Here is a 25,114-nt window from a genome sequence, read left to right as displayed (position 1 = left end):
ATTATTGTTTGACCCCTCTGACTGGATCCTACCACTTTCAGTTAAATTTTGAAACGCGGGACCGATGACCTCGCGGTTTAGTCCCATAGCCCCCTAGACGGTCGATGCAAATTTTGTGGTAGTCTCGATGCAAAGACCACCTGCTGGTGATGGTGCGGGCACACACTGGTTGCACCCTCGGTTGGCGATGGCTGCGAGCTGTATGGTATCGCACATAGCGAAGGTTTCGAATGAGACGCAGACTGAAGCATTGTGGGTGCAACCGGTGCGTGAACCAGAGATCGACGATGTGGCATTGCACCGCCCTAAATACCCAACCACATAGACACCATAGGAACTGCTTGCGATCATGTGGCCTGCAGAAGCAAACGGGACCAACGGGTTGGTGGCCTCTAGCCATGCTTGCACTGCCGCCTGCTGGCCTAGTCAGATCAGAGTACGTGATTGCTGACGAAACGCCTACCACTTTAGGCCGCACGCATAACAAGTGTGTCAGAGGGATTGCAGTACTGTCGGGCGTGTGGCTCATACTTCACAATCTCTCCTTCCCATCCTCGAAGAATAGTTTAATCCGAAAACTGACCTTCATTGCCGGGAAGGAGGATTTGCGTGTTGCGATGAAGCTGAGAACTGTGTCGACGGTAGTGTAGCTACCTGCAGTGTCCCGTAAGCTAAGCAATACGGACAGAGGAGCCAGACATTGTCGTTTAACATACGGCAGGGGGGTGGGGGGCCTCTGGGGGTGTGCTGAAGCCCCAACAAATCAGGCGGGTCACGATATCTAAGAGGTTGCAGCGCAATCACGTGACTTGCAGCGCAATCACGTGACTTGCAGCGCAATCACGTGACTTGCAGCGCAATCACGTGACTTGCAGCGCAATCACGTGACTTGCAGCGCAATCACGTGACTTGCAGCGCAATCACGTGACTTGCAGCGCAATCACGTGACTTGCAGCGCAATCACGTGACTTGCAGCGCAATCACGTGACTTGCAGCGCAATCACGTGACTTGCAGCGCAATCACGTGACTTGCAGCGCAATCACGTGACTTGCAGCGCAATCACGTGACTTGCAGCGCAATCACGTGACTTGCAGCGCAATCACGTGACTTGCAGCGCAATCACGTGACTTGCAGCGCAATCACGTGACTTGCAGCGCAATCACGTGACTTGCAGCGCTCGTAGCCTAGCTGGGGATTTTAAAAATTACTGGCAAAGTTACATATAGTATATTTTGACTGAGAGTTTGAGACACGCAATAGCTTAATCCTTGAAAGGACGACGATGACCTTAAAACTCTAAATTTAATTCCACAAACGCTCACCAAAACAAGTCACAAAGTGAAATTCACGGATGAAACATTTCACTCCTACCTCATCGAACTGGCGTCCCATAGAATTGTCGTCTGTTCAGTGCGGTAGAAACATAACAAAACTGTGTGCCTTGTCTTCGCAGACGGTTTGGCAATATCAGGAAATAACGAGACCACTCCAACTGAACGCAGTTCCTTTCGGGATGTTCAGTCGGAGACTCTTCGAGGTCGTGCATTCTCTGACAACGGCACATCCTGCCGGGTTAAAAACAGATTATAATTTACAAAGCATGGACCCTGTTGGCAGGATCTTTGACTACTGTTCTTAAGCCGTGTTACATAGCTGCGAGTGATACACCATTCCTTGTAGGCACGTTGGACTGCCCGCGTTGATACACCAGCAAATAGGGCAGTTCTATTGGTGGTGTGGTCACGGGTACGTCCGATCACTATAGCTCCTTTTGTGGCTGTTAAACTATGCTACACGCTCTAAAGTTCGTCGGATGCAGTTGTTCGATCAACCGACTGACCTAAGGACGTCTGAGTGCTTCTAGATGTAGTTACTGACTCAGGGGAAGCCACACAAATCGTGGCTTTAATAGAAATTCCCGTAATTACGATTATACTTGTTGTGACTTGGCAAGACAGCCAAGCCACTAGGAGGTAGCCGAAAGGCACGCGTTTAAGCTCACGCAGGATGGCGTGAGGTCTGGAACAGGTCAAGGTCTTATAGTAGCAAAAATAGTACGTAGATTCTGGAATACTTAACTTTAATCCATAATTGGTGAACATCGGTCTGACGGTACATGCATCACAAGATAAATAGCAATTGATATGGGGCCTTGCTAGGTCGTAGCAAATGACGTAGCTGAAGGCTATGCTAACTATCGTCTCGGCAAATGAGAGCATATTTTGTCAGTGAACCACTGCTAGCAAAGTCGGCTGTAAAACTGGGGCGAGTGCTAGGACGTCTCTAGACCTGCCGTGTGGCGGCACTCGGTCTGCAATCACTGACAGTGGCGACACGCGGGTCCGACGTATACTAACGGACCGCGGCCGATTTAAAGGCTACCACCTAGCAAGTGTGGTGTCTGGCGGTGACACCACAATGTTGTTGTTGTTGTTGTGGTCTTCAGTCCTGAGACTGGTTTGATGCAGCTCTCCATGCTACTCTATCCTGTGCAAGCTTTTTCATCTCCCAGTACCTACTGCAACCTACATCCATCTGAATCTGCTTAGTGTATTCATCTCTTGGTCTCCCCCTACGATTTTTACCCTCCACGCTGCCCTCCAATACTAAATTGGTGATCCCTTGATGCCTCAGAACATGTCCTACCAACCGATCCCTTCTTCTGGTCAAGTTGTGCCACAAACTTCTCTTCTCCCCAATCCTATTCAATACTTCCTCATTAGCTATGTGATCTACCCATCTAATCTTCAGCATTCTTCTGTAGCACCACATTTCGAAAGCTTCTATTCTCTTCTTGTCCAAACTATTTATCGTCCATGTTTCACTTCCATACATGGCTACACTCCATACGAATACTTTCAGAAATGACTTCCTGACACTTAAATCAATACTGGATGTTAACAAATTTCTCTACTTCAGAAACGCTTTCCTTGCCATTGCCAGCCTACATTTTATATCCTCTCTACTTCGACCATCATCAGTTATTTTGCTCCCCAAATAGCAAAACTCCTTTACTACTTTAAGTGCCTCATTTCCTAATCTAATTCCCGCAGCATAACCCGACTTAATTAGACTACATTCCATTATCCTTGTTTTGCTTTTGTTGATGTTCATCTTATATCCTCCTTTCAAGACACTGTCCATTCCATTCAACTGCTCTTCCAAGTCCTTTGCTGTCTCTGACAGAATTACAATGTCATCGGCGAACCTCAGTTTTTATTTCTTCTCCATGAATTTTAATACCTACTCCGAATTTTTCTTTTGTTTCCTTTACTGCTTGCTCAATATACAGATTGAATAACATCGGGGACAGGCTACAACCCTGTCTTACTCCCTTCCCAACCACGGCTTCCCTTTCATGTCCCTCGACTCTTATAACTGCCATCTGGTTCCTGTACAAATTGTAAATAGCCTTTCGCTCCCTGTATTTTACCCCTGCCACCTTCAGAATTTGAAAGAGAGTATTCCAGTCAACACTGTCAAAAGCTTTCTCTAAGTCTACAAATGCTAGAAACGTAGGTTTGCCTTTCCTTAATCTTTCTTCTAAGATAAGTCGTAAGGTCAGTATTGCCTCACGTGTTCCAGTGTTTCTACGGAATCCAAACTGATCTTCCCCGAGGTTGGCTTCTACTAGTTTTTCCATTCGTCTGTAAAGAATTCGCGTTAGTATTTTGCAGGTGTGACTTATTAAGCTGATAGTTCGGTAATTTTCACATCTGTCAACACCTGCTTTCTTTGGGATTGGAATCATTATATTCTTCTTGAAGTCTGAGGGTATTTCGCCTGTTTCATACATCTTGCTCACCAGATGGTAGAGTTTTGTCACGACTGGCTCTCCCACGGCCGTTAGTAGTTCCAATGGAATATTGTCTACTCCAGGGGCCTTGTTTCGACTCAGGTCTTTCAGTGCTCTGTCAAACTCTTCACGCAGTATCGTATCTCCCATTTCATCTTCATCTTCATCTACATCCTCTTCCATTTCCATAATATTGTCCTCAAGTACATCGCCCTTCTATAGACCCTCTATATACTCCTTCCACCTTTCTGCTTTCCCTTCTTTGCTTAGAGCTGGGTTTCCATCTGACCTCTTGATATTCATACAAGTGGTTCTCTTATCTCCAAAGGTCTCTTTAATTTTCCTGTAGGCGGTATCTATCTTACCCCTAGTGAGATAGGCCTCTACATCCTTACATTTGTCCTCTAGCCATCCCTGCTTAGCCATTTTGCACTTCCTGTCGATCTCATTTTTGAGACGTTTGTATTCCTTCTTGCCTGTTTTACTTACTTACTTACTTACTTACTTACTTACTTACTTACTTACTTACCACCACAATACTAATCTTTAATAAACCGTGACTAACCTCACTTATCAGAAGTAGTAGAGGGAAAAAATTGTAACTGACAGCAAGCGGAAAATTCACGAAAGTGAGTAATCTCACTACCAACTGCTTTCAATCCCGTATCAACGTTTCTAATTAAGCTCGAGTCCAAATCACAATAGAATACTACGTAGCCATACAACAGGAGGCGGCGTCCACATCCAAATCACTAATCACTTCCAAAAAATTCAAAATAAACATTGCTATATTCTCTGGTAGGGAATAAATCAGTGCGCCACTTAAAATATGTAACTAGATCTCAGTTCTAGCATAATGTTGAAGAATAAATTCACAATTCGCTTGGCGCTATACACAGGACTATTCAAAAGAAAGGAACAGATTTCAAACATTTATTGCTTCTAAACTACAAAACATAAACATTTCCAACGTTCCTGGAAAGAGGGAAAATTAAAGAAATTCTCCAAGCACGTCTGACGTTACCTGAATGACACCATTCCAGGATGTTACATTGGAAGAGCAGGAGGAGAAGACGAACTGTGGGTTTACGTAAAAGACCGCGTTTTTACCCCCTCTGCCTGACACTCTTGAAATCCTGCAACACCGCACTGTTGAAGGTGTGAATTGGATAATGAGAAACCAGCTGCTTTGTGTGGGGCAGGAAATGAGCCACAATTTTGATATTTGTCGTGTAACACACATGGTGCTCACATTGAATGCATAGAAATTACAACTTTTATCTTTCCAGGAATTTAGGAACTGTTTCTATCTTTTATAGTTTGGAAGCAATAAATGTTCGAAATTTATTCCTTCTTTTTGGATATCCCTGTACATTAGTACCAACACAGTACTGATTTTTTAATATTTTGTAAAAGTTCCACCTCCAGCTGTCGCAATTACGCTCTTTGTCTGCTGCATTCTCATCCAGTCGTCGGCTATACTGTACTGGCCAGTTGCTGGTCCTAAGACTGACAGTGGTGCCTAGCAATACATATCGTGCTTTGTACAACATACTTTTCACAATGATTAAACATAGAATTGTCCCCATTTTTGTCTCGTACCTCCACTGTCATCTGTCTCTTTATCCGACATATCCAAGTAAGCTGATCACGGGTTTGACTTACGAAGTAAATTACCACGGCCAGAATAACCGATCCTATACACTTTCTGCAATTCGTACGTATCCACGTGTACCCATCTTTCTGCGGTAGTTCTATACAACCTATTGGCACACACTTTTCATTTTAGTGACGTGCAGGATCATATGACCGGCAGGCTCTTCCCTATAAAGTGAAAGTGCCCAAAGCGGTCACTGTACTGTTAAAGGGGTGTGTGTGGAAGAGGCGGGGGGGGGGGGGGTACATAACACTTTGTCCAGTGAGCTTATTTGGAAACACAAAACTTGGAATCTGGTAATGCTACTGAAGAGTTTGACAGGACACTGAGGAAACACTTGCATGCGAGGTCACAAGTTCATTCTTTAGTAAAGCTCATTTGAGTCTTGTGTTAACATTTATTACAGAAAAGGATTGTCTGCGAGTTTCACATATCAACTTCTATAGGATGGATGTATTACACTTCAAAACAGATTTCGTCACGTTCAAGAAATGTTCAAAACAAACCATTAACTTGCACCTTAAAGACCGAATCAACCGTCTCAGTGATCACAAATGTTCGCACCAGCAAGATCGATGGTGAACTCTTCGGGAGTTACAAACCATGCAAGATGTTGAGGTAGGTATCCACTCTTATAGAATACATATAGAATCTTGTTGGTGTAACGGGGTGAAGAGAACTGATGGAATGTCGTGGAATGCAATGAATGAGGAACAGTTCGTCGTGGAGCTTATCGTGAAACTAAATACCCTTTAAGACATAGCTGTAGATAGTGCGATAATATTTTATAGGCATGGAAAAACAAACATCCAGAGGATAAACTGGTGCAATGGTTCCAGGTGGTATGAACTGCAATGTCACACACTTTACAGGACGTATAGTTTGCTATAAAGGAGCAAGATTTTTACATACCGTCCAGGAACCAAGCACAAGCAACTTATTTTGACCAGCTACTGGCCAAAACCAATGATCGTACCATATCTGTAGTTCTATTGCACCCATTTTATCACTCTTGGTTGCAGTGACGTTAATGTGCCCCACTGCCCTTGCAAGATCACGCACACGAGCAAGAATAGTAGAGGGCAAAGCACCTCCAACATCCTGCAAGACAGTAAATAACTTTGCAGCCAATTTGCCATCCAACACGGATGACGAACTACATAGCTAGACACCTGATTAACTATCACTTTCATTTGTTAAATACGGATCGCTGGTGACAATCGCACCAGCATAGTCTGGAATTTTTATTCAAATTCTATTAATCCATCTGCTGCTCCCTCATCGATTTGTTCCTTCTCCCTCTGTCAAACTTCTCTCTCTCTCTCTCTCTCTCTCTCTCTCTCTCTCTCTCTCTCTCTCTCTCTCTCTCTCTCATTCCAATAGGATGTTGCTGCTTCTTACACCGCGAAGTATTTCTATGTAGACAGTAATATCTGTATGAAGTTTGGTTGAAATAGAACATGAGGTTTGAGTCTTTTATCTGAGCCTTCACTTGGATATGCATGTGTCACACGTAATTCACATATATTTCACACACATTCGTGCCTACCCCCAGGTATCTAGCTCCAGCTACCTTGCGCATTCAAGGTCTGTTAATTCTCATCGTGCGCCCAAAATAGAAACCTTTTCACATGAATCACCCGAGTACAAATGACAGCTCCGCCAGTACAGTGCCCTTTTATACATTGAGTACGCGATACTGCAGGCATTTGTATATGTGCATATCTCTAACCCATGACTGCCACATCAATGAAAAGCCTAGGTTCAAAATGGTTCAAATGGCTCTGAGCACTATGGGACTTAAATTCTGAAGTCATCAGTCCCCTAGAACTTGAAACTACTTAAACCTAACTAACCTAAGGACATCACACACATCCATGCCCGAGGCAGGATTCGAACCTGGGACCTTAGCGGTCGCGCGGTTCCAGACTGTAGCGCCAAGAACCGCTCGGCCACTCCGGCCGGCTGCCCCTTCAAGCTAGACAAGTTTCGTTCTTTGTAGTTTTTTCGTTTGATGCTTATTTCGTGATATATTTCGCCCAGTCACGATCAATGGACCACCCTGTATACAGGGTGTTACAAAAAGGTACGGCCAAACTTTCAGGAAACGTTCCTCACACACAAATAAAGAAAAGATATTATGTGGACATGTGTCCGGAAACGCTTAATTTCGATGTTAGAGCTCATTTTAGTTTCGTCAGTATGTACTGTACTTCCTCGATTCACCGCCAGTTGGCTCAATTGAAGGAAGGTGATGCTGACTTCGGTGCTTGTGTTGACATGAGACTCGTTGCTGTACAGTACTAGCATCAAGCACATCAGTACGTAGCATCAACAGGTTAGTGTTCATCACGAACGTGGTTTTGCTGTCAGTGCAATGTTTACAAATGCGGAGTTAGCAGATGCCCATTTGATGTATGGATTAGCACGGGGCAATAGCCGTGGCGCGGTACGTTTCTATCGAGAGAGATTTCCAGAACGAAGGTGTCCCGACAGGAAGACGTTCGAAGCTGTGATAATACGCCATTCTCCAGGGCTGCATCAGCGCAACAGGGAGGGTGGATGCATGTATCTTCGCTAACGGAGGACATTTTGAACATTTCCTGTAACAAAGTGTTTGAAGTCACGCTGGTACGTTCTGTTGCTGTGTGTTTCCATTCCATGAATTAATGTGATTTGAAGAGAAGTAATAAAATGAGCTCTAACATGGAAAGTAAGCGTTTCTGGACACATGTCCACATAACATATTTTCTTTCTTTGTGTGTGAGGAATGTTTCCTGAAAGTTTGACGGTACCTTTTTGTAATACCCTGTATATAAACATGCATGCATGCATACATACTTTCTGTATACATACGTTCTGTATACATACGTTCTGTATACATACGTTCTGTATACATACGTTCTGTATACATACGTTCTGTATACATACGTTCTGTATACATACGTTCTGTATACATACGTTCTGTATACATACGTTCTGTATACATACGTTCTGTATACATACGTTCTGTATACATACGTGCTTTCTACTCTCCTGGAAATGGAAAAAAGAACACATTGACACCGGTGTGTCAGACCCACCATACTTGCTCCGGAGACTGCGAGAGGGCTGTACAAGCAATGATCACACGCACGGCACAGCGGACACACCAGGAACCGCGGTGTTGGCCGTCGAATGGCGCTACCTGCGCAGCATTTGTGCACCGCCGCCGTCAGTGTCAGCCAGTTTGCCGTGGCATACGGAGCTCCATCGCAGTCTTTAACACTGGTAGCATGCCGCGACAGCGTGGACGTGAACCGTATGTGCAGTTGACGGACTTTGAGCGAGGGCGTATAGTGGGCATGCGGGAGGCCGGGTGGACGTACCGCCGAATTGCTCAACACGTGGGGCGTGAGGTCTCCACAGTACATCGATGTTGTCGCCAGTGGTCGGCGGAAGGTGCACGTGCCCGTCGACCTGGGAGCGGACCGCAGCGACGCACGGATGCACGCCAAGACCGTAGGATCCTACGCAGTGCCGTAGGGGACCGCACCGTCACTTCCCAGCAAATTAGAGACACTGTTGCTCCTGGGGTATCGGCGAGGACGATTCGCAACCGTCTCCATGAAGCTGGGCTACGGTCCCGCACTCCGTTAGACCGTCTTCCGCTCACGCCCCAACATCGTGCAGCCCGCCTCCAGTGGTGTCGCGACAGGCGTGAATGGAGGGACGAATGGAGACGTGTCGTCTTCAGCGATGAGAGTCGCTTCTGCCTTGGTGCCAATGATGGTCGTATGCGTGTTTGGCGCCGTGCAGGTGAGCGCTACAATCAGGACTGCATACGACCGAGGCACACAGGGCCAACACCCGGCATCATGGTGTGGGGAGCAATCTCCCACACTGTCCGTACACCACTGGTGATCGTCGAGGGGACACTGAATAGTGCACGGTACATCCAAACCGTCATCGAACCCATCGTTCTACCATTCCTAGACCGGCAAGGGAACTTGCTGTTCCTACAGAACAATGCACGTCCGCATGTATCCCGTGCCACCCAACGTGCTCTAGAAGGTGTAAGTCAACTACCCTGGCCAGCAAGATCTCCGGATCTGTCCCCCATTGAGCATGTTTGGGACTGGATGAAGCGTCGTCTCACGCGGTCTGCACGTCCAGCACGAACGCTGGTCCAACTGAGGCGCCAGGTGGAAATGGCATGGCAAGCCGTTCCACAGGACTACATCCAGCATCTCTACGATCGTCTCCATGGGAGAATAGCAGCCTGCATTGCTTCGAAAGGTGGATATACACTGTACTAGTGCCGACATTGTGCATGCTCTGTTGCCTGTGTCTATGTGCCTGTGGTTCTGTCAGTGTGATCATGTGATGTATCTGACCCCAGGAATGTGTCAATAAAGTTTCCCCTTCCTGGGACAATGAATTCACGGTGTTCTTATTTCAATTTCCAGGAGTGTATGTACGTATGTTGTGCATATATATATACTTCCCATATACGTACGTGCATATATATGTACATACATACGTACATGAATGCATTCATATATGAATAAATTTTTATAACATTATGCATGATTGTCAGGTGGCGCTGGTGTGTCCCGGCTCCGTAGAGGATGGCGAGGCGGGCAGTGCGGCGGTGGCGCTGCGCGCTCTGGACGAGGCGGCGTCGCGCGTGGCGCGCGCGCTGGTGCGGCGGGTGCAGGGTGCCACTGTCGCGGGGCCCAACGGCGACGGCGACTGGCTGGTGGCGGTGGACATGCGGCCTCGTGCTGGACTCGTCGTGGCGCTGCTGGCCGCCTGGAAGGCGGGCGCCGCCTACCTGCCGCTGGGGCCCGGCTTCCCCGCCGCGCGAGTGCACCACATCCTGCGTGAGGCGCGGCCCGCCATAGTCATAGCCGACGCCGGTGAGTCTCATACTGACGCACACCAACTGGGACTCGCCACTGTGTTCCTTGAACCACTTCACCACCTTGTGGTACGGGTCATTATCTTGCTGAAAAAGTCACCGTTGTCGCCGGCCGGGGTGGCCGAGCGGTTCTAGGCGCTACAGTCTGGACCCGCGCGACCCCTACGGTCGCAGGTTCGAATCCTGCCTCGGGCAGGGGTGTGTGTGATGTCCTTAGGTTAGCTAAGTTTAAGTAGTTGTAAGTTCTATGGGACTGATGACCTCAGAAGTTATGTCCCATAGTGCTCAGAGCCGAGTCACTGCTGTCGGGAAACATGATCGTCATGAAGTGGGGTGCGTGGTCTGAAACTCCTTGGCCGTCATGGTGCCCTGCACGATCTCCACAAGACACATGGATGCCGACAAGAATGTTTCCCAGGGCACAATGGAGCTACCGCCAGCTAGTCTGTCACACAGTACAGGTGTCAAGAAAGACGACGGATTGACCCCCTCCCATAAGCATGATGAAGAACGTATCAGGATTCATTAGACCGTGGAATGCTCTGCTACTTTGCCAACGTCCAGTACCAATGCTAGTGTGTGCATTTCAGTCGCAGTTCCAGGTGTTGTACAGTTAATAAAATAGGTAATTGTTGAAAATTGCCTTGAGGGTAGCTCGCACTCGGGAGTACAGTGGTTGCCCTCGGTCTGCCGCCCGCCTTCGCCGTGTGCGTAGTTCCGTTTCTGCTGCGTCTGGAGAAATTTCAGTGTCGGAGCCCGCGCTCTCCTAACAAGGTTAAGTCCCCAGCGGTGGGAAACACTTTATACGGTGATGTAATTTAAGGTCCTTGGAATCACACCCTGCAGCCATTCGCCATGGTGGGCCCACGTTCGCGAGTAATCGACAAAAAATCACGGAATATTTTTTCGTAGATTACTCAAAAATGAGACCTTAACCTAAGTCGTACTACAGACTTGCTTCAAAAAGTCGGTCTCACCGCTGGACAGCTCTCCTTGTAAATTGAAATCGATTTTCAGCTACCATTCGTGGATTTTCTGGTACGGAGAAAAACCGGACGGAGCACTGCGACAACAGGGTTTATCGGAAGAAAACCCACGCGGACCAGTACCCTCACGGCTCTAGCTCTCATCACTCGTCACAAATGGAAGGAGTGCTAAACACTTTGCTTCGCAGAGGTCGTGTGATCTCCGACAAAGCCTAAAATGGGAACTGGACCACATCAGGAACGTGTTGTAGAAAAGCAACTGAAGCGACCGCCAGATTTGTCACGCCTTCGAGCAAACGATCACACCACTGCCGATTCCCGATGAAGACCAAGCTAAAAAGATAGTCTACATTCCATACGCGGGCAACTTGCCTAGAAAAATCGGTGCAATTTCAAAACTACAAAATGTCTAATGTGTCTAACGCCCACTGGCCGAAGAGCAATTGCTCTTTCAAGACAGCAAAAGACGATTTGGGGCTCCGGAAATCTGAGGTATATTACATATCAAGCGAGTGCGGAAATACACATGTCGGATGACCATTCGCACAGTTGAAAGGCGCACGAAATACAAAAGGCACACAGATCTCCAGCAGTCTACAAAATCGGCAGTTGCTGGAAATTGCCTAGAAACCAACTACAAAATTAAATACAAAGATACGAAAATTCTGCACAGCACAGCCGACTGTTGATCTTGTGTAGACAACGTCGTCATCGAAATCTGCCTGCCTGAAAACAAAACAAGACACGACACACACAAATATAAGCGCCTTGACGGCGTTTAATGACCATTCAGTGCAGACGCCCTCTTCGCCCGAACTCTAGCGGGAAACAGCTTGATGCTGCGAGCGAAGACGGTAATGGACAGGAGATGCTACGTATGTTGCGTGCGACAAATTGGGAGTTTGGGATACACGTGAAGCGTCCTCGCATAGGCGAACGGCTTAAGCGACTGCTCAAGTAAAGCTGGAAATCAGGATTTGAGTCCTGGTCCGGCACAAATTTTCACTTGTCGCCGTTGAATTTATTTAAATTCCCAATTCCAGCTAAGATCGGAATTTGTTTCTTCATATGTTGGTTATTGTTAACAATTGGCAAACAATCTAAACAAGAACCCTAAAAAGTTTTGGTCATATGTAAAATCGGTAAGCGGATCTAAATCCCCTATTCAGTCACTCGTTGACCACGATGGCACCGAAACAGAGGACGACCGAAGAAAGGCAGAAATACTGAATTCAGTGTTCCGAAACTGTTTCACTGCGGAAAATCGTAACACGGTCCCTGACTTCAGCCGTCGCACGGACGCCAAAATGGAAAATATTGAAATAAACGATATCGGAATTGAAAAACAACTGCTATCACTTAGTAGTGGAAAAGCATCCGGACCAGACGAGATACCCTTAAGATTCTACAGTGATTATGCTAAAGAACTTGCCCCCTTTCTATCAGCAATTTATCGTAGATCGCTGGAAGAACGTAAAGTACCTAGCGACTGGAAGAAAGCGCAGGTCGTTCCCATTTTCAAGAAGGGTCATAAGTCAGATGCGAATAATTATAGGCCTATTTCGCTTACGTCAATCTGTTGTAGAATAATGGAACATGTTTTGTGTTCTCGTATTATGACGTTCTTAGATAATACAAATCTCCTTCATCATAACCAACATGGATTCCGCAAACAGAGATCATGTGAAACACAGCTCGCCCTATTTGCCCAAGAAATTCACAGTGCCGTAGACACTGGCGAGCAGATTGATGCCGTATTCCTGGACTTCAGGAAGGCATTTGATACGGTTCCGCACTTATGTTTAGTGAAAAAAATACGAGCTTACGGAATATCGGACCAGGTTTGTGATTGGATTCAGGATTTCCTAGAAGAAAGAACACAACATGTCATTCTTAACGGTTCAAAATCTGCAGATGTAGAGGTAATTTCGGGAGTACCGCAGGGAAGCGTGATAGGACCTTTATTGTTTACAATATACATAAATGACTTAGTTGACAACATCGGTAGCTCCGTGAGGCTATTTGCAGATGACACGGTTGTCTACAAGAAAGTAGCAACATCAGAAGACTCGTACGTACTCCAGGAGGACCTGCAGAGGATTAATGCATGGTGCGACAGCTGGCAGCTTTCCCTAAACGTAGATAAATGTAATATAATGCGCATACATAGGGGCAGAAATCCATTCCAGTACGATTATGCCATAGGTGGTAAATCATTGGAAGCGGTAACGACCGTAAAATACTTAGGAGTTACTATCCGGAGCGATCTGAAGTGGAATGATCACATAAAACAAATAGTGGGAAAAGCAGGCGCCAGGTTGAGATTCATAGGAAGAATTCTAAGAAAATGTGACTCATCGACGAAAGAAGTAGCTTACAAAACGCATGTTCGTCCGATTCTTGAGTATTGCTCATCAGTATGGGACCCTTACCAGGTTGGATTAATAGAAGAGATAGACATGATCCAGCGAAAAGCAGCGCGATTCGTCATGGGGACATTTAGTCAGCGCGAGAGCGTTACGGAGATGCTGAACAAGCTCCAGTGGCGGACACTTCAAGAAAGGCGTTACGCAATACGGAGAGGTTTATTATCGAAATTACGAGAGAGCACATTCCGGGAAGAGATGGGCAACATATTACTACCGCCCACATATATCTCGCGTAATGATCACAACGAAAAGATCCGAGAAATTAGAGCAAATACGGAGACTTACAAGCAGTCGTTCTTCCCACGCACAATTCGTGAATGGAACAGGGAAGGGGGGATCAGATAGTGGTACAATAAGTACCCTCCGCCACACACCGTAAGGTGGCTCGCGGAGTATAGATGTAGAATACACCACATCCTTTCCATAAAAAAAATCAAATAATGTCTATGTTCCTGAGACACTTTGAGTCACAGTTTTATCCGCGATAGTGATGCAGACTGGTACAAATTTTAATCCATTACTCCGGACTACATAACTATCATGGATAAATTATCGTTCAAATGATCTGCGGGACACATAACCGAAAGGTTCAACCGTGTCTCACGGGTCAGAGTGAGGCTGCCGACCTAAACTTAGAGTTTAGTGTAGCAGTGTAACAAATTAATCTGGATCCGTCAATAAATGTTTCCGATTAACGTGCGGAGTAGCACGTCCAGTAGTTCGTCTCTCGCGGCCACAGTGCCACAGTGCGTCAGTTCTGGCGGCCACGACAAGGTAGATTTCGCGCGACGCTACGACAGCTCCGAATTAAGGAAGGAAGGAACGTTTCGAACCGTATGGACTTCTCTGACTATCCAATCTCGACAAGCAAACTAGTTTGCAGATAAGTACAGATAAGTACTTACGGTCTCTGTCAGACTTCTCTAATACAACTGAATTATACTACAATGCATTGCGCGGCCTTCCCTTTCTTCTTTAACCTATTGTGTGTTCATCTTGAGTTCATAGCTGAGGTCCTGCTTCACGAAGCTTATGTAAAATACTTGGGTCTGTGCTGATTGACGCATTACACTGCCGGAAAAAAGAAGACCCTCAAAGACACAATCATTTTATTTTCAAGTGAAGTGATACGTAGTTAGCCATTATAAGAGCATATGATAACAATTTCAGTCCACTTGAAAATCACAGTAAAAGGTGTCCGCACAGTCGCATCAGCACAGCGTACGTAACTCTGGCGATGACGCAGGCGTGTATTCTCGCATATAAACGGTCATATAGTTGTCGAAAGGCATCCTGCGATAGATTGTCCCAAACATCTCGTGCTTTTTGTTGCGATTCGTCAGTGTACCTTGCAGGCCTTGGAAAACGACTAAGTTCTCACTTCATCATACCCCATGTATGTTGAACTGGTGACAGATCTGGTCAGCTTTCTGGCCAGAGCAGTTGTGTACACCACGAATAGCACGTTGCGTTGCACCAGCCGTATGTGGACGTGCATTGTCCTGCTGAAAAAGCACATCACCTTTCTCCCGAAGAAATGGCAGTAGCACGGGAGTAAGAGCTTGTGCAATGTATCACACTGATTATTTTGCCCTGTAGAAACACCAGTGTAACCATGAGCTGTAACTGATGTTCCCCAACAGCATGAAACCTGGAATGGCACCTATGTGTCGTGAGTGAATGCACTCTGGCATAGGTAGCTCAGCAGGTCTACAGTATACACGTGTATGTCTATCACCCACATACAGACGAAACCTACTCTCGTCACTGAAGACAAAAGAGCACCATTCTACTCTCCAGTGAACTCTTCAACGAGACGACAGTAGCCGTTCTTGCCGGTGTCATGTCCGCGGTAGCATGGGCAGAGGCACACCTGATTTTAATCCTGTCACAAGCAGACGGTTTCCAAAGAGTTTCTGATGACATACCGGGCGTACCAAGTGCCCGGAAGTCATCGACAGATCTACACTGTGATCAGAAGTATCCGGACACATGGCTGAACATGACTTAAAAGTTCGTGGCGCCCTGCATCGGTAATGCTGCGATTCAGTATGGTGTTGGCCCACCCCTAGCCTTGATTACAGCTTCCACACTCGCAGACATATGTTCAATCAGCTGCTGGAAGGTTTCTTGGGAATGGCAGCCCATTCTTCACGGAGTGCTGCATTGAGGAGAGGTATCGATGTCGGTCGGTGAGGCCTGACACGAAGTTGGCGTACCAAAACATTCCAAAGGTGTTCTATAGCATTCAGGTCAGGGCTCTGTGTGGGCCAGTCCATTACAGGGATGTTATTGTTGTGTAACCATTCCGCCACAGGCGGTGTGTTATGGACAGGTGCTCGATCGTGTTGAAAGATGCAATCGCCATCCCCGAATTGCTCTTAAACAGTGGGAAGCAAGAAGGTGTTTGAAACATCAATGTAGACCTGTGCTGTGATAGTGCCATGCAAAACAAGGGGTGCAAGCCCCTTCCATGAAAAACGCGACCACACCAGAACACCACCGCATCCGCGTTTTACTACTGGCACTAGACGCACTGGCATATGACGTTCACCGGGCATTCGCCATACCCACACCCTGCCATGGGATCGCCACATTGTGAACAGTGATTCCTCACTCAACACGTTTTTTTACACTGTTCAATCGTCCAATGTTCACGCTCCTATTACCAAGCGAGGCGTCATTTGGCATTTACCGGCGTGATGTGTCGCTTGTGAGCAGCCGCTCGACCATGAAATCAAAGTTTTCTCACGTCCCGCCTAACTGTCATAGTACTTGCAGTGGGTCCTGATGCAGTTTGGAATTCCTGTATGATGATCTGGATAGATGTCTGCCTATTAGACATTACGACTCTCTTCAGCTGTCGGCGGTCTGTCAATCAACAGACGAGGTCGGCCTGTACGCTTTTGTGCCGTACGTGTCCCTTCACGTTTCCACTTCACTATCACATCGGAAGCAGTGTAGCTAGGGATGTTTAGCAGTGTGGAAATCTCCCGTACAGAGGTGTGACATAAGTGACACCCAATCACCTGACAACGTTATATGTCCATGAGTTCCGCGGAGCGCCCCATTCTGCACTCTCACTATGTCTGACTATTGAGGCCGTTAATATGGAGTACCTGGCAGCAGGTGGCAGCACAATGCACATAGTACAAAAAAAACGTATGTTTTGGGGGTGTCTGGATACTTTCGTTCACATAGTGTACATCTACGTCATACTCCGCAACAAACCTAACGGTGAGTGGCGAAGCGTATTTCTAGTACCACTAACTAATCCTCCCTGCACTGTTCCATTCGTAAATGGCGCATGGGAAGAAATATTGTCGATAGACCTCTGTATTGGCTCCAGTTTCTGGAATTTTCTGGCCTTGGTCATTGCACGAGATGTATGTGGGAAGAAGTAGTATGCTGGCAGACTCTCGATATTTCAGTATTGAACCTCTCTGTAATGCACAACGCCTCTCCTGTAAGTATTGCTAATGGAGTTTGTTGAGCATCTCGCGCTGACTAAGCGATTCCGTGACGAAACGTCTTTCTCTCTTCCGTCAGTCCTACCTGATAAGTATCCTATGTTGATGAACAACTCTCAAGAATAGGTCGAACAAGCGCCTTAGAAGGTACTTCCTTCGTGGATGAGGTATATTGTGGACGAAACGTTGCGTTTAAATGTGAAGTCCATTCGAGCACAGCATAATAGCCCAAAACATTTTATTAATGGCGACGTTTCCGGCTGCGAAAGTTCACATTTTACAGATGAATCACTAACATTACAGCCTCTGAATATGAACATGTTTCACCCTGGTACCACTGAAAAACCCTTGAGGATGTTGCAGTTTTTCCTCAACAATGCGTAAGTTTGTTGCCCTCTTCCGTCGCTGTTGTGACGATAGCCTCTGTGTGTTGTGTTGCAGTGGACACGGAAGTGCTGGGCGGCTACAGCGCGGTGAGTTTCAGCGAGTTGGAGCGCGAGGCGGCCGAGCTGCCTGGGGACCCCCTCAGTGACTCAGAGACCCTGCAGAACAAGGAGCGCCGACACGAGTCGCCTCTGGCGCTGGTGCTCTACACGTCCGGCAGCACCGGCGTCCCCAAAGGTACGTCGCCCTCTACGTTTACACCAAACTCGTAACGCACAAAAATGACAACCAGACGAGGAGATAAAAGCTTGATCCACGTGAACACATGATACAAATGGTCACCTTTGAAGGCATTCGGATTCGATTGTACTAGCTCGACTAATTAAGCAGTTCATAACACTTATCACAGCAAACAGGGGAATGAATGTTCGAAAAATCTTCCGCCCCAATACGTACACAGGAACGAATAGTGATACTATGTCTGATTTACCGATCAGAGTACAGTGTGTCCATCCCCGACTCCTCACAAACGAACTGTAGCCAACTTGCTTCTCGTAGGTGTTGCCCCATCTGGGTTGTTCTCCGTCGGTCGCGAGCCCTATCGCTTTTGATATAAAGAGTGGATAATAATGTGGCAAGTTGTTAAATGTAAATGCTAAGCGTAATAAGAATCGTAAGATGTTTAGGATGCCAACTACTTTTATTTATCCAATTGCAGAATTAGTTAAACGATTTCTAGGGCCAATATATCGTTATAAGTTTTTTTTTAATTTACGTCTATGGTCACAAACTTTTTGATGACAGATTACCGGTTTCGGTCTTTAATGAACATCATCAGATCTATTTCATAAAAACAAAGTCCTAATGTACTGCAGCCATAGTGGCATCGTCAAATGTTAAATGCGAAATCAGCACCAGCATCGTCAAATACATATAGATATAGTGCATGTGATGTTATCTACATGTATTTGACATACAGATATGGTGCATGTGATATGCATGGGGGCTTAATTAATAAAAAAATACAAAAAAAGTAATTTTAGTAGCTCTGTGCCCCTGACTAGTATTAGTACGCAATCTGACTGCAAAAAATAATAAAGAATGAAAGGAAATTTCCGTTAACACAATTAAGTCCCCTGCAACTATAAAAGCTACAAAACAACAAAGCACAAGTGTAACTGTTCTGTGTGTGGTAGTGTGGTTCAACGTACATCTGGCACGGTTCTTCCTCCATACGACAAGAAATTTTAAACACAATTTACAATGAACTAATTGAAAAACCACAAATACTATAATTGCACATAGAAACCAGAATTAAGTCTAATACATGAACACGAACCAGATGCTTTGTTGACTGAACCTGTGACCATGAGGCATTATTAAGGAGATTTAAAATAAAAAATTTTTGTTACCTCCATATATATTGACGAAAAATACACTGTGATCATTGCAACATCTTCCATATATAAATTACACCAAGCAAACAGCATCTACTCTCGCCCAACAGAACAATGACTGCACACGACATGGTCTCAACTAGTACTACTCTCGACATCCTCTCAACAAGCACTGCCCACGGCAACCTGTCTACTACTACTGTTGCAGTGGAGGCGGCGCAATAATACTCTATGGCGCAATCTCTGGCGCTGTGACTCAGTGTAGCCACCTTTCAGATGTTATCTATATGTATTTGACGATGCTGGTGCTGATTCCGCATTTAACATTTGACGTTGCCACTATGGCTGCAGTACATTAGGACTTTGTTTTTATGAAACAGATCTGATGATGGCCATTAAAGACCGAAACCGGTAATCTGTTGTCAAACAGTTTGTGACCATAGATGTAAATTAAAGGAAACTTATTACATTTACGGGTCAACGTGTCGCAGCTTGTGAAAATATATCGTTAATATTCGTAATAAGATTCCTGGACGTTAACCATTAGTTGCCGGCCAGTGTGGCCGAGCGGTTCGAGGCGCTACAGTCTGGAACCGCGCGACCCCTCCGGTCGCAGGTTCGAATCCTGCCTCGGGCGTGGATGTGTGTGATGTCTTTAGGTTAGTTAGGTTTAAGTAGTTCTACGTTCTAGGGGACTGATGACCTCCGAAATTAAGTCCAATAGTGCTCAGAACCATTTTTGAACCATTAGTTTCCGAGCACCGCAGTCACAAAATGCTTCACACGGTCTTAGAATCAACACGAGATCGCACAAATGTTTCCCGAGGAAACTTAAACAATTACTTCCGTCTTTACGCGGATTTGCACTTCACACATTAGTTCGCTGCTTGAGAAGCATCACAGCAACAGACTTCTTGTGGGAAGTCGGTGAAGAAGTTAGGAACAGAGTGCCGATGTGTCAGAGACTGGGTTGAATGGCCGAAATTGGTTGGGAACCATCCAAGATGTTCTAAGTCTTTAAAGACGTTATAAAATGTCCCATCAAGCTGTTCTAGCAGGTATACATTCCAGCTCAGAAAAGGCGATGTCGAGATCTGTGTGTCAGTATAATATTGGAAATAGATTACAGCGGATCTAGGAAAAGTGAAAGTTACAGAAAATATTATGATAAAGACTAGTCTCACAAAATACATGAAAATAAAGAGCAAGCGAAACGGTTTCTTTTCAGTTCGTATGTCGATAAGAACTTCTGCCTATACTACGGCTTCCATGAGATAAAGTGCTATGTAGGTATAGTAACATTGCCTCAGAGTCTACGGGATAGTTCTAAAGCGCACTGTGGGAATATACTCAATTATATCTGCGGCTTAAAATTTAAAGATCCGTGGCGACTTCGTAAACTTGTCTTTTCTGATGCGAGCATAGCTGTGAAACTAGGGGAAAATTAGTGTTTTTTTTTTTTGCTTAATCTGTTGCACACAGTAAGTCATAACATACGAAAAGTGTCATTTATATCATCAGTTGAGTCTCTGACGCCCGTCCTACGCATATTACTTGTGAAGGAAGCGCTTTCTTGACGAACGTTCTGTGCTGTCTACTGCATGTCCAGTATGTAAAACACGATATTCTGGTGACCTCTGTGCCACTGTATCTTCTGTCTACTCTTCCTATGCGGTATATGTCCTAGCTTTAAGTTCAGGGATAAGGCCAGACTATTGAAATCCTGACTAAGTGGCCGTTAGCTACGGTGCGACCTTTGCATGTAGGTCTGTTAGGCGTACTTACGCTGTTGGATGCATAGGTTCTGGTATCCAGAGAAAGTTCGCTGGAGTTCCACAGTAGCTCAGCCATCTTCAGCACTATGTTCATAAGATGAATGTTCTTGTTCTTCCGTATCGCTGCGGTGTTGAGTCGATAGTACAATTAAGCCAGACAGTCATGATCTTGATCCGTCAGTGTCCTGGGCTGAACTACTCTTTTACATTCTAATTTGTGATGTCCATAGATCCAAAGATAGTAGTGTAGACCGAAACTGATTACCCTGTAATTACCACGCAACTGACGACAAACACGGCAAAAATTACATTCTTATCATGGAGATTGAGTCTGCTCATTTATGTTCTACATTTTTGCGGCACAATCATATGAGTACTTCACAATGTCGTAGCCGGTTTCGACCAGCCACTAGTCATCTACAGACTCAGTAGATAAGAGATGACAGAGCCGTTATACAATTGACATATTCTCTACTGATTCTTCGTCGCCTCTTTTTATGTACACTCAGTCCGAAAATGACCACTGGGTGGTCAAAGTATGAGAGATTGTTAAATATCATGTGAGTGTATTGTAAAATATTAAAAAATTAAAGGCAAACTTTTGTTTGGATAAAGTATAGTCGTCGAAGATGTTGAGAAACATTTATCGGCAATTCCTTACAACTTTCCAAAATTGTCAATCGCAGTAATCTGTTAAACCGAGAACTATTTTTAGTAATCGTAAGGAGTAAGAGGTGTAATTTCAGCTCAATAATGATTACAGTCTTAAAGAGAGGACATAGCTGCAGCTTTTGTTGAAACTGTGCCTTATAATGGATCAGTTACCCGCAAATTGGAGCTCATTACGGCTATTTTCCTCTGTAAAAGGGTAGTCAAAAAGTTTTAATTACCACCACGAAAAAAATAGTTAAGTAATTGTTTGTAGGTACTTTTCTATAATCGTGGTACACACTGAAATATCTACACCATAGTGTCATAACACGCCGCTAGGTGCCAAAAAAACTGCGCAGTTTTTTATCCATGGACTGCACATTCTGTTTTCGACCACTCTAGCGGCGTGTTATGACAGTGTGGACTAGATATTTCAGTGTCTAACGGAGTTGTAGACAAGTACCTATAATCAGTTAATTATGTGACACTATTTTTCTGAGGTCACAATTAAAACTAACCGATTATTCCTTAAAAGCAAAGAGTAGGTACGTTGTTAGACTTCCAGAAACACAGGCAAGAGGAAATTATTGTATCTTATTTTACGAGAGCCCTGAAATAAGTTGTGATCTGGTACTGCAGAGGTGTGAGCGATGAGTGGAGAACAGAATGTGAGGTGCGCGGTCTCTGTTTCCTTGTAGGAGTGCGCCTGACGCACGCCACGGTGCTGAACCGCCTGCGCTGGCAGTGGCGGACGTTCCCGTTCTCAGAGGGCGAGACGTGCGCCTTCAAGACGGCGCTCAGCTTCGTGGACCACGTGGCCGAGCTGTGGGCGCCGCTGCTGCAGGGACGGCCTCTCGTCGTCGTGCCCGCACCCGTCACCAAGGACCCCCAGCGGCTCGCGCTCCTGCTACACGACCACCAGGCAAGGCACAGACACACACTTCCCTTACCTCCTCCTCTCTCCCTCTCCTCGTCCTGTATCTCCCTCCTGTATCTCCCTCCTGTATCTCCCTCCTGTATCTCCCTCCTGTATCTCCCTCCTGTATCTCCCTCCTGTATCTCCCTCCTGTATCTCCCTCCTGTATCTCCCTCCTGTATCTCCCTCCTGTATCTCCCTCCTGTATCTCCCTCCTGTATCTCCCTCCTGTATCTCCCTCCTGTATCTCCCTCCTGTATCTCCCTCCTGTATCTCCCTCCTGTATCTCCCTCCTGTATCTCCCTCCTGTATCTCCCTCCTGTATCTCCCTCCTGTATCTCCCTCCTGTATCTCCCTCCTGTATCTCCCTCCTGTATCTCCCTCCTGTATCTCCCTCCTGTATCTCCCTCCTGTATCTCCCTCCTGTATCTCCCTCCTGTATCTCCCTCCTGTATCTCCCTCCTGTATCTCCCTCCTGTATCTCCCTCCTGTATCTCCCTCCTGTATCTCCCTCCTGTATCTCCCTCCTGTATCTCCCTCCTGTATCTCCCTCCTGTATCTCCCTCCTGTATCTCCCTCCTGTATCTCCCTCCTGTATCTCCCTCCTGTATCTCCCTCCTGTATCTCCCTCCTGTATCTCTGATAAACATCTGTCTGATATTCGCTGTACAAGCCATAGATACGTGACAGTCAAATCACGAGCTTGCAAATGTACTGGTCCAGCTTAAGTAATGGCCCTATGGGGTTTCAATACTCAATTGTAATCCTGTTCCCCAACAATCTACGAATGAAATGTAATATCAAATTTTTTTTTCTACGTTTAAAGACCTGTCGAAGCGTAAATTTTATTAGTGTTTCTGGGTTTCTTTACGATCGTCCAGCGACGATACTTCAATCCAAACAATAGCATAGACACCGAATAGTCTCATAGTGCTACTAATCCTATCTGCTAGCTGATAATTCGTTATGTATAGAGAGATCCTATTACGCTTCCATGGGGAATCCCCGATTTTAGTTAAGTTTCTGTAGAAAGTTTGCTGTCCAATTTAACATACTGGGTTCTATTAGTCACATTTGTTGAGCAAATCGTATGTGTATGAAGATACTCCTTATCATTGTCTTGGTTTGTAGTCAATATGGTAGAAAGTATGAGATGGTGGTGGTGGTGGTGGTGGTGGTGGTGGTGGTGGTGGTGGTGGTGGTGGTGGGAGAGGGAAAGGAGATCAGTCAATTAAAGTCATGATAGAAAATTGTGTATCATTAGCAATACCTGTTCAGAGAATATATGCATTTTTATTTGCGTAAAAGAGAGAAAATAAAAGATGGAAAAAAATATTAGACAGATAGAACAGAGTTAAGATACATTCTGTATTTAGTTCTTAATAAGATACATTCACCATATGATCAAAAGTATCCGGACACCCGGCTGGAAATTGCTTAAAAGTTCGTGGCGCCCTCCATCGGTAATGATGGAATTAAATATGTTGTTGGCCCACCCTTAGCCTTGATTACAGCTTCCACTCTCGCAGGCATACTTTGTCAGGTGCTGGAAGGCTTCTTGGGGAATGGCAGGCCATTCTTCACGTAGTGCTGCACGGAGGAGAGGTATCGATGTCGGTCGGTGAGGCCTGGCACGAAGTCGGCGTTCCAAAGCTGTTCTATAGGATTCAATCAGGACTCTGTGCGGGCCAGTCCATTACAGGGATATTATTGTCGTGTAACCACTCCGCCACTGGCCGTGCATTATGAACAGGTGCCCGATCGTGTTGAAAGATGCAATCGTCATCCCCCCAAAGCAAAAAGGTGCTTAAAACATCAATGCAGGCCTGTGAGTGCCACGAAAAACAACAAAGGGTGCAAGCCCCTTCCATGAAAAACACGACGACACCTTAACACCATTGCCTCCGATTTTTACTGTTGACACTACACAAGCTGGCAGATGACGTTCACCGGCCATTCGCCATACCCATAGCCTGCCATCGGATCGCCACATTGTGTACCGTGATTCGTCACTCCACACAACGTTTTTCCACTGTTCAATCGTCCAATGTGGTACACTCCTTACACCAAGCGAGGCGCCGTTTGGCATTTACCGGCGTGATGTGTGGCTTATGAGCACCCGCTCGACCATGAAATCAAAGTTTTCTCACCTCCCACCTGACCGTCATAGTACTTGCAGTGGATCCTGCTGCAGTTTGGAATTCCTGTGTGATGGTGTGGATAGATGTCTGCCTATTACACATTACGCCGCTCTTCAGCTGTCGGCGGTCTCTGTCAGTCAACAGACGAGGTCGGCATGTACGCTATTGTGCTGTACGTGTCTCGTCACGTTTCCACTTCGCTATCACATCGGAAACAGTGAACCTAGGGATATTTAGGAGTGTGTAAATATCGCGTACAGGCGTATGAAACTAGTGACAACCAATCACCGATCACGTTCGAAGTCCGTGAATTCCGCGGAACGCTTCTTTCTGCGATCTCACAATGTCTAATGACTACTGAGGTCGCTGATACGGAGTACCGGGCACTAGGTGGTAGCACAGTGTACCTAAAAACGTATGGTTTTGGGGCTGTCCGGATACTTTTGATCTCTCAGTGTATGGGTATGTGAATATGCTCTGGAATGGTGTCGGAGCACATTAACATCCGTCGTAAGAATCATTCTTTTCGTGCTTAAAAATGAAAATAGATATCGTTAAGGCAGAGGAATTTGTACCTGTGGTCACTTGAAACATCAATACTTCTTTAT

At 45.8% G+C, this 25,114-nt stretch overlaps 1 protein-coding gene across 2 annotated transcripts in view; it reads left to right on the top strand.

Annotated features, from left to right (window-relative positions):
• Window positions 1-25,114, top strand: part of LOC124607151 (mycosubtilin synthase subunit C) — a 136,785-nt gene that overhangs the window by 79,471 nt on the left and 32,200 nt on the right. For both annotated transcript variants that reach the window (XM_047139360.1, XM_047139359.1), the window contains exons 3-5: window positions 10,034-10,355; window positions 17,684-17,863; window positions 22,148-22,371. In XM_047139360.1, coding sequence (XP_046995316.1) covers window positions 10,034-10,355; window positions 17,684-17,863; window positions 22,148-22,371 — 726 coding nt within the window. The remainder of the gene's footprint in view (window positions 1-10,033; window positions 10,356-17,683; window positions 17,864-22,147; window positions 22,372-25,114) is intronic.

The sequence above is a fragment of the Schistocerca americana genome, chromosome 3 (genome assembly GCF_021461395.2).
Source record: "Schistocerca americana isolate TAMUIC-IGC-003095 chromosome 3, iqSchAmer2.1, whole genome shotgun sequence".
Lineage (NCBI taxonomy): Eukaryota > Metazoa > Arthropoda > Insecta > Orthoptera > Acrididae > Schistocerca > Schistocerca americana.
The sequence above is the reverse complement of the archived record's forward strand: the minus strand, read 5'-3'. Positions and strand labels throughout refer to the sequence as shown.